This window comes from Neopelma chrysocephalum, unplaced genomic scaffold, assembly GCF_003984885.1.
Source record: "Neopelma chrysocephalum unplaced genomic scaffold, ASM398488v2 Primary Assembly neopelma1_22, whole genome shotgun sequence".
Classification (NCBI taxonomy): domain Eukaryota; kingdom Metazoa; phylum Chordata; class Aves; order Passeriformes; family Pipridae; genus Neopelma; species Neopelma chrysocephalum.
In genome coordinates, this window is record NW_020897689.1 from 29,320,470 (window position 1) to 29,336,250 (window position 15,781).

The window sequence follows — 15,781 nt, forward strand, 5'->3', positions numbered from 1 at the left end:
ATGTCCTCCAGGTTGTTAATAAACATGTTAGATGGTACTGGCCCCAATATTGACCACCTAGAGTGTGGGCTGCCAGTTCAACTTTATCTGGATAGCTAGTCAGAGGATAGTCATCAGCAGTACACTTCTCACCTGTTGTAGGTAGCTACCCAGTCCATGTCAGCGATTTGACTATGAGTTCCTTTTTAAAAAAAATAAATAAAAAAACCCAACAGAAGAATCCTTTTATTTTCAAAGGTTGATCAATCCATGAAAGAAAGAGCAGCACATTTCTGCAAAGCCCAAATAACTACAGCTCATTCCAAAGACATATTTTTCCTCACCAGAAAGGAAGTGCCTGTTAAAGAGAAGGAACCAGGAAGGGAGCCAGGACCAACTGTGGCCAGTGTGGTTCTGCTGTCTGGTACCTTTAGAAACACATTACACCCTTCACACTTCTCCTTCCAGTGTTGCTTTCCTTAAAATCACTGAACACCCAGGTGAGGATCTATCTAAGCATAAAGGACATTTTAACATCCCTGGAGGCCATGTCAGGGCTGCCCTGTATATTTTGATTTTCATTCACAGGACCTATAGAAGAAATGGAGCAAAACTCTCCAGGGGGAAATGCTGCCTGGCTGTATGAGCAGCACCTTTCCATTACACTTTGGAGGAAATCTGGTTGTCTTCCAGTGAGTTCCAGTCACCAAATTATTTTATTGTTACAATATCATGAAGCGATTTTTATTTTGTGCACTTCAAGGTGCTCAAAATGTTACTTTTCACAGTATAGAATGGATGAGACAGCATTTGTCATGGAAGCACTCAGCAGAGTATGTTTCAACTTCATTTAGTTGTGCTGTTTTATGAAGTTCTGCAGTACAATGTGCCAGCAAAATATGTTAATTTTAGTTTCTTTCTGGTGATTAACTAATCATTCATATAATAAATAGCAGCTAACTACAAGAAAGAGATTTATTTGTCACAGAGTTAGAAGAATGTCAAACTCTTCCCATTTCATGTAAAAAGGTAGAGGAAAAAATACTTCTGAAATGACTTTGCAACATGTGCTTTATTTTAAGTCATTACTGAATCAAAACTACACAGTATACCTTTTTAACATACCCTACTCACTCAGTGATTTTTTTTCTCAATATTTTTTTAACATGGAATGAAACCTACACTGCAATTGTAAATTTTCATGCTGCAATGTTCTCTAATGAGCCATTTGTGTCACTAAGAAGAGCAATTTACGAAAAAGGCCATTTTTCAAGCTCATATGTCTATATTTGGGAACCTAAAAAAAAACCCCGTCTCGGATGTAAAAATGTGACTTGGAATATGTAAACATTTCCATATACCTGAAACACTGGAAGAAGAATATCAGCTAACAGCAAAACAACAGTTGCCTTAAATCATCGAAATGGGAAAAAGCATGTCATGAGAAGCAGAGAGAAGCACACATTATTCAGTCTTTAAAGGGTTATAAGAAATGAAGTTGCTCATTAGGTCATTGAATTCACTTTCTTTTCTCATCTAATGGAAAGCAGTAACTTTGAAGAGAATGGCCCAGCAGAACACCCCAATAATTCACCATAATTATTCTAGCCATTAGTTAGTCTTGACAAAGTGTCAAGTTTTCAGTTGCTTTTTTTTCCTGAGAAAAGTCATTGATGTTTGGTGGAAATGTCTCCTGTGACTGTACAAATAAAATAAGGCATTTAAACAGATTGTTACTTGTTTTCTTTTTGCTAACAGAGGCTTGTCCACAGTGTCCTTTGTACATCAAAACCTCTGCTTTTCTACAAATGGGTATGGCTAGAATGTCTTCAGATCCCACTGCAGCCCTGGGTCTTGGGTGTCCTGAAGGCTAGTCAGTGTCCCATTACTGTAGCTTGAAAGTCAGTGATGTACAACAGCATATTGCACAATCCAAACTGTATGGCTCCAGAAAGGGTTAAGAAGGTACACTGGAGTCATCTGTGGATTCACTCCCTTAATTTCTTTTTAAGTTGTAATGGTCATCTGGAAAATTAAATTAGCCAGACAAAGATGCAAACTTTTTGTTGATTAAATTACAAAGCAGTCCCCAGGTTGTAGAGGAGTGGCACATTAAAACCAACAAATCATTCAACCTTCCTCACTGTTGATCCTTAATTCAAAAGGCAGCATGGATTCCTAAGGCCGTAGCTTCCAGGATTCCTTCAGTGAAAAATCATTGCTACCCAACTATAAAAGGCTTAGCTTTTAAGAGAATATTGTGCTTTTTTTTCTTTTTCCTTTAAAATTCAGATTAAATCAACTTGATTCGCAGTGTGACACCAAAGAGATCAATTAGTTTTTTCCCTAGTCCACTTGATCATGGTCTCTGGTGAGCGATACAGGAATATTAGTTTGGCATACAGGTCTTCTTCTAGTTCCAGTTCTCCAGTCTCTCGCACTAAGAAAATGTCAGTACACAACTTCAAGATTCGGTCTACATTGGGTAGCTCCTCAAACATGATGGAGTGAGAGATCCCACTGAAAAATTCACGGACAAACTTTCCTATCACCAGGACAACTGAGGCGTATAGTCCCATAATGCTGAAAGAAAGAAAGGAAGAGTTCAAATCATGCCTTGAAAAAGGGTCAGCCAAGTGTGAGGAAGCTCATCTACATGTCTAAGTGTAGTCTGTGAGCTGGGTAAACATTAACTTCTAATTAGGATTGTGCTTTTGCTGTGCTGCAGGATGAAGGAAAGTAAGGTCTTTCAAACATCACAGAAATATGGAAACATAAACAGCTGGGGCTGCTGACTTAAACAGTTTAACCCCAGTTGCTGATGGTCGCATGTCCTGTCTGCTACAGCTTGGAAGTCACGACTTCCGCAACTTGGGAAATCTGACAACAGCTGGCTGCTAAAGGCAAATAATCTGTCAGGTTTCATATCTAATATTCTTTATTAAAATTACATATTACATATGTAACCAGTGACAAACTAACATTTACCTGTCTCCCCTTCTAATCCTCCTATGGGGATTTCTCCAAAATTTTATCAGAAGGATGTATCTCCTGGGAATGCACAGTCTCCTTCCTTCCTCTCTCTGTGGAGATGTATTTCATAACTGTTTCACACCCAGGGTCCTGGCTACAAAATTGGGAAAGTCGCCAAAACTGGAGAGAATTTGGGCAGAACCTGACCTGCAGCTAAGCTGACATATTTTGAATTTTTTTACTTCAATAGGAAATTGGTGTGAAGGGTGCTTCTGTTTTTATTCCCACTGGAGAGCAGTTACCAGGGGTGATACTATTCCTTACGAATATTAACCCTACTATAGATAATATTAGTAGACATTAATTTGAAAATCTCACAAAACCCCTTTTCAAAATGTTGTAACGTTCAAACACAACAACAACAAAGAATTAACCTCCCCAAATCAGCAAATAAAGTCACCTCTAATTCTATCTCATGTACTTTATTTAATTTTATGTAAAGATTCCTTCTTACCCGTAACCAGCCAAAAATCCAAGGCTTGGAGGACTGACTTTATCACTGAATATGATAAGCTCAAGACTATCTCCAGATGTTTTGAATGTTTTTCCAAGCTGATTCAAAACCCACCACTCACGAACTCCCTCACCAGACTCGTTTTTTTTGACCAGGGAAACTGTGATATTTTTCCATTTGCAGTCTATTGAAAAAAAGAAGTGTTAAAATATATACACAAAGAATTGTAGAAATCAAACTACTTTGAGAGAGATACTTCAAACATCTGCATAAGAAAATGACAGCAATGTAAAAGCAAAAGTTTTTTATAATTCTCCTAAACTCCATTTTACATTATTTCCGTACAAAAGTATAAAATTTATAAAACCTAGACTTCTGTGTTTTTCCTTCTGCAAATCTCATCTGAATCTGCATTAAATAAATAAAATATTTCATATCACCTACATTTTCTTCTGTACAACTGTCAAATCATTTTGGTATTTTCAGTCCAAAATGTCAGTAACACTCATCATGTGTGCATTTCAGGCCTAAAGAAAGACATTTATCCTGGAGGGATAGCGGTCAGCTTCTAGATGTCGAAGTGAAACTACAACTGTAAATGATTTATGTCTCGATAGAGAAGATGTTATTCCCTTATATCAAGAAAAACATACTATCCTGTTTTATGCATACTGATCACACAGACAGGAGACAAACTCTGATCATCCTGAATGTACATTAGTAGTGTATACATTAAAGCCCTTCTGAAGAATGTCAAATTAAGGACCTGACTAATGACTCATAAGCCCTTGTAACTTATTGCTACTCATAGATTGATACTTGAGGTTCAGTCTCAAAAATAGTTTTTCCCAATTAATCTAATCACTGAACCTTGATAGTAATGTACTACATACTACTACTACTAGTACTAGTGCTACTAATATGCTCAAGAGCCAAATTTAACCTTTGTTGAGCAAATTGCTCTTCAATAAAGACTTGTTCCTACGCTTCTAACACAACAGGTTTTTCACATGTGTTATGTGCCCATGTATTCATGTATTCTGTTTGTCTGTGAGTACCTGTATGCATTCTGACTCTGAAATTCAATGATTTATCTAAACTGGGTTCTTTGCACCAATAAGAAAGGAACAGCTTAAAAACCCCCAAATTATGCAGTGTCATTATTTAAGTTGAGGAGCTACATTTGCAGACATGCAATTGCGATGCTACTGACTGTTCATAGTAAGGTATTAGGGAGATGCAGAGAAATGAAACTTCTGATCACTTACTCAGAAAACAAAGGAAAACAGTTCCTAAAGCAGAATTGAAGGAAAGGAGATGGACTTCATCCTCAGAGTCCTTACTGTTAAATACAAATCTATTGTATACCTGTACATCCAAATGTATTTTCTGTCTTATATTGTATTACCTTTTCTTGCCTCAATCTTGCGGGCACCAAGTAGAAACCATTGTAAGTGCATTTCAGACTGAGGCACCTCGTAACATCTCAGTGAATGTACAAGTGTGAGTGCTGTGTTGCACTTCTTTCAACCATATTCTGTTTTTCATGGTCTGGACACATACCTTTCAATAGCTGCTTTATGGGTTTTGCCAGAGAATCACTAGGAGCCTTGATGTAGTATGGATACACTTCCTCTAATGTTCTGAAAAAAAATGAGAAAGCAAATATTTCATATTTTTATACGTCTAAAATAATTTAGAAATACCTAACAGGGCTATACACAGTTCCCAGTAATTCTTGGCTCAAGCTATGACTTTATAGTGTTCAGATGCCACATCTGAAAGTTAGCTGGATATATGGGCTATGTTTTGTCAGAATTTCAGCAGGGAGCTCCATCCATAATGTCACCATTCATACACTATGAATTCCACACACCTGAGGCATGCATCTTTGCAAAGAATGTAGGCTTTATATTTTGTTTCCCTTTTTAACAAAGATGCTTTTATGGTCAGCTATAATGTCATAAAGAAAGGCAGTAGTAAACAAGCTAGAAAAATACGTAGCTAGAAAAATATTTGGTGAGAACAGTTATTACTTCGGAATTGCAAAATGTTTCGATAGTAACACCTGAAAAGAGTGAGAATTTTTGCCAGAATCTTTAATCAGGAAATTTTTCACAGTTTTTAGGAGGATTTCAAACTTAAAAAGAAAGATGTTTGTAAAAGTTCTTCCGCTGGGCTCAAAATCAAATCATCTTAAGTCAGAATAAATTACCAGCATCTAAAGGGAGAGACATTTCATTAAAAGCAGAGATTCTGTCCTAACTTTTTCCTCAAATGACTGAAAAATTCTAGGGATGCAGAGCTCTCAGGGAAGTCCTGTGACACTTGCCTGCAGCAGGTCCAAAAAAAAGGTAAGAGCACAGCAGCTAAGCTGTCCCTGTAGGGGCAGTAACAGAAAGCTCCATGCTGAAGTAGTTAAATGGCTAATAGCTGCAACAACTATTTTTCCTTTATGATCAGGAAAAGCTTAAATCAACAACATTAAGGCAATATATCTGCAAGACAGGCAAATGCAGGTATATCTTCTATGTCACTGTTTGCCTCCTACAAAGGGAAAATTACAAACAAATTACCTCTTCCCACAAATGAGAAAAATCTATCCTCCATGGCTGTACATCACCTTAGGAAATATTCCTGCATCCTCATACAGCAGAAAAGTAAAAAAGGCATAAAATATTTTTAAATGCAATGATCAGATGTGCAACAGCAGTCTATTTGGATGTACAAGTGTGGGGGGGTGCAGAAAAAGAGCTGTGCATAGAAAAGCCAAATCTAATTTCTACCTACTAACAGATAAGAACCTCTCAGATTTTTCACAATCCCAGTTGGCCTCATTTTAAACTTTTCAACTCTGGTAGCCACAAATCAGATTAGGTGGCCTTCAGGGATGATGTGCTGGCTTAGCAGTACTTAGAGACTACTGCTGTAAAGTAATCCCCAGTGAGCAGGCAGAAGAGGAAGAGCCAGACTCTTTTCCAATCTGGAAGGAGGCACCACTGCTGTTAATGCTATAAGGCTATAACCATAGAATAGTGTTTAATATTCATATTAGGAGCATGCCTTGTGAATTTCCATTACAGGAAAAGATCTAATGTCAGAAATGACTGCAGATGTTACCCTTTGACCGCAGTGATTTAACACTTCCTTGCCAATTTCATCCTATTCAAAAATAACAATGTGAAATACAGTCTGGATGGTTATTTAGAACAAAAAAATCCTCAATACAACATCCTCATATCAAGTTGAACGGAAGTAACGCAAAGGCAAGTTGAACTATAAATATACTGTAATGAACTTGTGTTTATCCAGTAAATCAAAGAAAAGTTGCTAATAGCTTCACCATGCTTGTTGGTGATGATCCAGTGTTTGTGGTCTTCTCAGCCTACATTTATAATAGAAAACAAGCTTTTACCTTTAATACTGCTATTATTTGACTTCAGTGCTGTTGGCCTCTGTTATTAGAGGGGGCAGACAAATGAAACAGTTGCACAAGCTTGACCTTCTTAGGAAATCAGGCTTCAAAAGGGAAAGTTTGCATATAAATAGGCAAAGAAAATAACTTACACCTTTTCCAGTTGCTCTCCAGACATCATTGTAGCAATATCGCTTCTGGTTTTGTTTTGTAGTTTAAAGGTAAGTTTATCTGACGCTATTTCAGCTTTGGCACCAAGGGTGAGATTTCTGTTGTAAGTAAAAGGGAAGACACACTGTCAGCCTACAACGCGAGCATAACCTAAGCACTTTTTTGCTGAATGCAAGAGCTAGTTGTCTAACTAGTCAGCACTGACCCTGGCTAACCTAGTCTTTGATAAAGCAAGCATCATGCGACCTGTACCTGAGATGGTGTGGTTTTTTTCACAGAGGATATGTAGCAGCTTTAAAGGTTTGTTTTTCTAACTGACTATGCCTTTGTATACAGGACAATAGTGATACATTAGTGTAATTTTGCTCTCACTTTAGGCAATGGGACCGTTCAGTGTCAGGACAGCTAAGGATGTTGCAGTCAGCTACAGTTTCCCAAAACACCAACCTCAGCCCTGCAGAAATTTGTCTAGACTGATAGGACCTCCATGCCTCCCCCTCAGGCTTCACACCAGCTGCAGAACATGACTGGTGCAGGATCAGCTTTCGCACAATGCCTTATGCCATGCCCTGTGGTCCAAGTGCAGCAGCTGGGTAAGGCTGGGGGCTAGGAGGACTGCACGGAAACATTCCCAGCAGATGCTGTGCAAAGGCAAACAATGTGTGACACAACAGGCTTATCTTACAGCTGCTTGTGGTCTCCTTGCCTAGATGAAAGACAGCATTTGAGTAGAAGGTTACTGTGGTAAGTCTTTAACACTTCCAGTTATTCATGGTCACAATGTAATCCACAAGATATAATCTGAGGGTGAAAAAGGTCTGTTTCAACTAGTGTATGAATGCTTGTAGTTATGAAAGCATATGGGCAAACTGAGTAGCAGTATTAAAAATTAATATAAGGCTCAGAAATGATGGAGTGGAGTAATTCACTAGCTAATACTCAATGCTTCCAGGAAAATAAGAAGGGTCAAATAAAGTTAAATTAAGGGTGCAGATTCATTACTATTTTTGACTGTGGAAAGACTGACCCAGCAAGTTCAGAGCTCCCACAGTGATTCAGCTGACCTGCTCCTTGTGCATAGTCTTTTGTTACAACAATCCAGCTTCTACTTCCAACAAAACACGTAGATACCAGGGCTGCAAAGGAACTTAATTTCCACAAAGTGATGACTTCAGTTTAATCCAGCAGTCTACAGGAACCCCAGCTGGCAGACAGTAGTGAACAAATGACCTTGGTGACTGGGTGTGGTCTAGCCTGTGTGCAATGACTTCATTTTTTAGGCTATTTCAAAAACTTCATTGTAAAGTATAGTTCACTGAGGCCAAAGGAATCACAAGTAAACAGGCAAAGGTCTCAACAAAAGGGATCTGTGCCATTATGTTATTTGCATATAAAAATAGTTTGTCAATTCCAGTCTCCCTTAATAAGAGGACCAAGCAGTTCTGTTTCTATTTCCTCATAGGTTTTATGCCTTAACTAGGTCTAAGTATTCAATTTCCATAAATGATAACAAGACTGTTGTTAGGGAAGTTTATTTGAACATCTCCATGTAAAACTGGCTAAAATTTTCTTACTTTTCCTTCCCCTCAAGTCCCATTGAAAACTCGATCCTGCTATTTTAAAGAATCTACTTGGAAGTGGCTCCACTTCTCTATTTTTGAGAACTGCAGGCAACAAATGTTTCCCTGAGTAACAAAAGTGACTTCTCTCTGTCTCCCTCCCACTTTTAGTTTTTTGCTCTGCAGTACGATAGAATTTGCTGAAAAACTAAACCAAAAATGCAGCATGGAACTGTTCTACTGAGGAAGTGCTTGGCAAATGATCCATCCACTTCATAACAGCCTTTTTAATTACCTCTGAATGGTCCACGAAAGAACTACAGTGAACTCAGATGAAAAATCCCGCAGTCCTTGTATCATTTTCTGTCTACTGGGAGGGCTGATGGTCCATAAAGAATTTGAATTTCCCTCTAGATCTGCTAAAGTTATATCTTCTTTTCCATAGCCCTCTAGAAACTGCAAGGCAGCCTGTAGGTGCAGAAGAGGAAAATAAAATTTCAGTGCAGTGATATCCACAAGACATAGAAGCATGTTTCCCAGTCAGACAGAACTGTAAATGTTTGATTAACTGTAAGTGCAGGGGTGTGCACTGATTGTTTTTCTCAGGTACCAACTGGGGGTCTAGATGGGAAGGGGGATTAACAAAGTATACCCAAGCTATGAAGGCAAAACAAAAATGGCCTTGCTGTTTGATGGCCATGAAGGCCACAGTGAGCCTGAAAGTTCAGGAAGTAAACTCTGTAGAGTATTTAAACTTGAGTTAAAATTTTACTCTGTCTTCTGTTGAGTATCTTTCTGCATAGAAAGATGTCTGCAAAGGATAAAGCAACTTGAAACTTGTAACTTTGAAATGGATCAAGGTTACAATATTAATGCAGTCATACATGGGCTATTTGGTAGGATCTAAGATCAAAACCTATTAATTCTTGAATGGGGTAGTAGCAAGCACTTCTTTTAAAGCTATATCTGATCAAATGACAGTTATGTTAGTAATGCAACAGTTTCTACTAATTACTAGTCTTTTTCTTGTAGAAACTTGTGAAGAATTTATGCATATTGCTTCATGAAATACTGAGAGTTTGCTTAAATGGTTGTTTTGACATTTTAATGTCAAAATATTTCTAGGCCATGCACACTTTCTTTTGACAGCACCACCTCTCCTCATCAGGAGGTGAAAGATGTGTGTGCTATAGGAAGGACTATGGGGCTTAAAAGGGCCAACACTGTTATGTCCCCACAGCACATTTGTTTTGGCAGTACACAAACAGGATCATGTCTCCTAAAGGTTTGTGTCATTTAGAAGGGGGAGGTTTTTATGCAGAGAACAGGACAACTAAGGTTTCTGTCTTCCAGGATTTCGTGGAAAGATGTCTATATTAATGGTAGCTTGCCTGACCATAACCCAGCTATGTCCTGACAAATGATTTGTGTGAACCTTTACTCATTCTACTCTTTGTGAAAATATCTTCCAGTTCATGAAGCACTGCTTACCACTTATAACTACACAAACAAAACTCACAAAAGGCCTCCATGGAAACATGTACACATTTTTAAGTAATGAGGTATTTTACATTTCACTTACAGTGTTACCCCTATAGCCTGCCAGAAGCATATTGAAACGAGTCTGATTGAAATCCTCGAGCTGACTCTGTTGAGCACTCATTGTGAAAATAGGCTGGGAAACAAAAGAACACACACTTGTCACATTTACTTCCATCGGCTGCTACATACACAGTATAGCATCTTGTGCATTACAGCCCAAGACAATTATGGCATTCAAATCAACAGAAGAAGATTATAATCTCATTCCACTGAGATGCAAGCTACCTCCAATTATCTTGTATTTACCAAGTGGACCTGTAGGCAGTTATCTGAGTGTATCTGATGTAGGATAATTTATTTGGATTCCACTGCTAGTAGATTATGGTTTTAGCTCGAAAGTGAAGATAGTATTTTACATCAGTGATAAACTAACATGTTTTTAAACCCAAAAGGGATAATTTGTGGAAGTTTGCCTGATACCTTGCATAAGGCAGGAGAGTTCAATTCAATGAAGGGAAGAAAAATAGTACAGGAAATACAGTGCAAAAACCAGAGTTAACTTTTAGTGTGTCTTCTTTTTTACCTGATAACCTCCTAGAGTTATTGTGATTGATACATCTAGAGGCTTGTTGGTGATGCCTGCAACAGATTTGATTAAAGACATGAAGAGCAGTGGGAACCAGACAATACAAATCAGCAAGACGATAATCATGCCACCCATTCCATACTTCACAACTTTCTTTTTCTTCTGGCCTCTTGGTTGGGGATATCTCTGCAAAAGCAAACAGCAATATGGTAATGTCTCTTCTATCAGAGGTACACTTCATATGATTTGATGAGTAAATATATAACGATATTAGGGCATCCCATCTTTTGTAGTAATTTGCTACCCATTGCCAGGCCAGTTATTCTGAGATTTTTTGTTAGTCAAGCCTGCACAGACACTTAATTTCTGGTGACAACAGAGAAAAGTGACAAATTAACCCATATCAGGTGTGTGTTCAGTGTGAAAAATACTGGGATTTTGATTCTTCACAACAATAAAGAAGGAAGGAATTGCTAGGATAATTTGAATATTTTTGTCTGAATGAGTGCAAACATGAACTCACAGGAATAAAATATAAAATAATAGCAGCAACAGTGATACAACATTTTGTTCCAAAAACTGCTGTTATGATTGACTCACTTTCTTGTATATGTCCTTCCAAAAAGTTTTATCTCAAAGCTCCGTAAGGCAGTTCCTCTCATAGATCTTGAAATGCTGCAAACCGTATATCAAAGTTGGGGGAGCAGGAAAATTGTTTGCCAGCAACTGACATACACAATCAGTAGGAATGTCTGATATTGCACTACCTCCACATTCATTTCATACTTCACTTACAGTATTTCCAAGAGTTGTTCACAGGCTTTATCCAATCTGTTTCTAGTGAATCTGACACCAACTGCATTTAAATAATGTTTACAGTTTTGTTGTTGTCCCTAGAATATTGATACTGCTGATGTAACATCCTTCCCTTTCTTAGTTTTTGAGACCAAAAGTGACTTTGCTTTTCTTCTTCTTTCAAAGCAGATCACATGGTATGTCTGTTCTGCCTTGCCCATAATGACCTCCCTCTGTTATTTGCCTCATGACTGAATACCTTAGTAGCTTCACCATCCTGTAAAATGCCTTACCATCACTGTAAATTATTTTGGTGTATTCTCTTAAAGGATTTAACTCTGTAGTGTTTAGGAGTCTGTCTTTCCTGCACTGCATACTGCACGTGTAAAATAAAGATGCATTTTATTGCACTGTACCTCAAACACACGCCAGGAATACGGCTTTCAGGAAATTGTTCTTGCTTTACAACATGAATCCATAAAGCCCTATGAGAACATTAAATTCGTAATACAATGCTATATTTAAAACAAATTAGTTACTTTTCAAAGCAGTGTATCAAGTAATTTGTCCTATGCTACAGAATACTCTTTTCATTAAAATATCGTATCAGGATCAGCAGGGGTATATTATTTGTCTGTAAGAGATTAGTTCAGGCACTTTTAATGACATTTCAGGACATCTCAGAGAGACTCTAACAGTTAAAGTACTTAGGCATACCACTCAATGTGTGAGAGACAGAGAGAACTAAAGTACCTTGAACAACACGTAAAGTCACGGCTAGATATTTTGCTACATGGCATTAGCACACACATTCTAGCTTAGACATGGAAATTTTCCCATGTCAGCTCTCTGCTACATATAATGCACATGATCCTGTTGTGGTATAAAAAAGCACAGTGAGATGGACAGTCGAAGTAGAACTGGATTATTATTTCTCTGACCACTGAAGTTCTTCGGAACTTCTTCCATTCATGGCAGTAGTGGGAGTCACAGAGAAAAAGCCTATATACAAGATTTGTGTGCTCTTTAGCTCTGAGTTAATCTAAGTGACATACTTGGAAAGTAATTGCCATTAAGAGACAGGATTATAATAAAAGTAGAAATACGTCAGTAACACTTAAAAATAAATCCATTTCAATGCAGATGTAGAATTTCTGACTGGTTTGGTCACTCTTAAAATAATGCTTAATTTCTATTTCAAACTGGCAAAATAAGCAAGCATATGGTTGCAATCTTTATAGCGGTTATAAGGAATCCAGAATTTACTAGTTTAATTTGAACTGAAGCTTAAATGATTTAAAGAGACTGAAATTTCAGTCAGACAAATGGTGGGTTTATCTGGCCTACAGTTCAGTTCTGGATGTGCAGGGACTCTCCTGAGACAGAGGAGACAGCTGAGTTCCCTCTACAGTTACATGAACCTGATGTCCCTGGGACCTGCACGGACATGGGCACGAACTCTTCCTTCTACTGACCTTTCTCTTCAGCTACAGTTTCCCTGCTACTGCTGGTTACTTATCTAGTTGTGTGTGAGACTGTGTGAATACCAGCCCTGAAACCCAGGCATGCAATTAAGCCAGAAGGCACATGCTTGTGGAATTCACAATAATGGTGGAAAAATAAGCTAGGCACAAAAGAGAAGCCATTTGAAATTTCACTCCAATTGACTGCCAGCTACCATAAACCATCGAAGAGTCTGAATATTTCTGAACATAAGCACCAGGTATATCTTCTAACAAAATGGTTTTATGGTGGATTTCCCAATTATTTAGGGATTCGTGATTATTTCTCTAAATTTCTGCAGGGGGGACAGGAGGCCTGGATCACTTATATGGGGCTTCCTTACTTTTTCTGACTCTCGCCAACACTTCAGGATGAATATATGAGCATAGATATCTTCAACACAGATCCAGCTGGAAAGACTGAGAGTGGTATCAGTCCAAACCCAGTCCATTACTGCTCTCAGCTCAGTCAAAAATGGAACTAGGCGGAACCTGAAGGGAGATCACAGCAAATAACTCATCAGAAACAGAGGGATCACACTGAACAAGCACAGCATGTGTATATATGATGAGAGGGAGAATTAAGACAATATTAAAAGAGCTTACTGGGAGATTTTGTAAATATAAATACAATCATATCCTGAAATTGCATGGCTAGTGCAGATCTTCTGCTGTTGCTCATGTTCTTCTAGATCTCCTTGTCAGGCCATAAATATGCTTTTGCATCATTATGCCCAGTAATTGTGATCAAGCCATTGATGGAATAGTAAAAGGCTTTCCTGTATCCCTAAATTCCTCTGACCTGGGAGTGGAGACCATGTTTTCCGCAGGATGGTGGGAATTTGTTTTATACCTCCTTACACCAAGTGGTGCATGGCACCTTTGCAGTAGGTGGGCAGTCCTCAGTTGTGTATGGAACTGGGCTTTTTAGATCTTAAGCAGCAAAAGAATGTAAGCTAACAGGAAATCAATATGCATATAACAGCTGTTCAGAGTGCATCATTCCCTTCACTAGTCCCACACTTTTCTGATCAGCCAGGTCACAAAGCGCATTTCATGTGAGGAAAGCTTTCTTCTGTAACTTTTCCTACTGGAATGCACTAAGCCCATACTGCAAATATTGTGAAAATGCTGAAATTATTCCAGTTTTTCTGTGGAATACATATATGCTTTGAACTAGCTTAATCACAAGATCATTGAAACAGTCTAAGTGGAGCGTGAAGTATGGCTCTGTAAGAACACCTTTCACTCCAAGGTGACGCAATGCCTGTTACTTGCACTAACACTCCTAACTTCTGAAGAGTTTCAAATGTGCAGCACTTCTGAAAGAAACATTTTTTGATGCATAGTTCTTATTTCTCAGGTGTATTGTCTTTCACTCAATTTCTTTCACCTGCTGAGCTAGAGCCTGTAGACCTGCTCCAAAGATCTCTTTGGGATTTGACACCTTACCAGTTTTAAGGACTGCAGAACTAATAACATTACCTGTTTTCTAGCATAATGTGTAGCCCCTATCTCTGTTCACAGAGGTGATTTCTTAGAAGTATTAGAAATGTCTCTTCCATGGGGGCCTGAATGGGTTACTGGTGTGCCAGGCTTCTGGGTTGAGAGTGGGAGATCAATTTTTCTGAAGTTTGCATTCCTGGAATAGTTTGTTTGGTTTTTTTTTTGTGGACTACAGGGGACATATGGTATATACAGAGTATGCTGTGCAAAATTTACTGTCTTATTTCCAGCAGTCTGTGAATAACCCCACCAACTCATTATAACAAGTCCTTATTACACAAAAGAAATAAGGGCAGTAAGTCTACACTTACCCTTGAAATAAGAACAGGTTGACATAGTTATAACTTTTTGTGAGGAAGTTACCAAGAACACGAGTTGGATATCCGCAGCGTATCTGATATGCTGATAAGCCAAAATAAACACATTTCACAAAATACCAGAGCTGGGCAACTGTGTTCTGGCTAAATTTCCTGTAAAGGAAAAGATGGATAAAAGAAAATGATAAGCTTTGTATCTGTGTATGACCAAATTAGCTTGAAATGCTTTGTGCTTCTGGCAGTTTCCCTTTCCTGAGATCCTGTGAAAAGCCCGTGGTTTCTGACCCCATGGCAGGATTAAAATAGTCTTTGAAAGATGCTGAATGAGAAAGCCTATAAACAGCATCCATTGCCACCTCAGAGTAACAGGGCAGAGACTGGGAATAGGGTTCCCAAAGAGTGAGAGCCTGGGGCAGTGTCCTCTCCCTCTGGATGCTAGAGGTCCCTTTACACCCAACGCAGACTAGTCTTCCCTTGGCCCCCATGATGGCACATCACTCTGTGAGCCCTTGGGTAGTGGCTGAACAGAGGCAGTTTTAATGGCTATTTGTGTTCATGAGAGCACCTCATACAGGAATTTAAGACGGATTGACCTCTGAAAATGTTTTTCACCCTCCCCTGACTAAGTCTTATTCTGACAAATGGTTCAGGGACCATTTTTTGAGTTGAGTTGAGTTTTGAATATCTCTGAAGATGGAGATCCCATAGCCTGTCTGAGGAACCTGTTCCATTGTCTAACTACATTCAAGAGTTTTTCATTATATTTAACTGAAATTTCCCTTTTCCAACTTGTGCCCTCTTGACCTTTCTGAAGAAAACTTAGCTTCTTCTCAGTGCCCTCTTAATAGGTAGCTGAAGACAGCTCTTCACTTTCTCTTCTCCAGACTGAACTAACCCTGTTCCCTCAACATCTCCTCACACG

At 38.5% G+C, this 15,781-nt stretch overlaps 1 protein-coding gene across 1 annotated transcript in view; it reads right to left on the bottom strand.

Annotated features, from left to right (window-relative positions):
• Positions 1-207: 207 nt before the first annotated feature.
• PIEZO2 (piezo type mechanosensitive ion channel component 2) overlaps positions 208-15,781 on the bottom strand; it is a 298,924-nt gene continuing 283,350 nt past the window's right edge. Inside the window, exons 46-54 of the mRNA XM_027676733.1 lie at positions 14,854-15,012; positions 13,381-13,528; positions 10,737-10,925; positions 10,194-10,286; positions 8,907-9,079; positions 7,034-7,150; positions 5,030-5,109; positions 3,467-3,650; positions 208-2,562 (exon numbers count right to left, since the gene is read on the bottom strand). Coding sequence (XP_027532534.1) covers positions 2,310-2,562; positions 3,467-3,650; positions 5,030-5,109; positions 7,034-7,150; positions 8,907-9,079; positions 10,194-10,286; positions 10,737-10,925; positions 13,381-13,528; positions 14,854-15,012 — 1,396 coding nt within the window. The 3' untranslated portion in view covers positions 208-2,309. The remainder of the gene's footprint in view (positions 2,563-3,466; positions 3,651-5,029; positions 5,110-7,033; positions 7,151-8,906; positions 9,080-10,193; positions 10,287-10,736; positions 10,926-13,380; positions 13,529-14,853; positions 15,013-15,781) is intronic.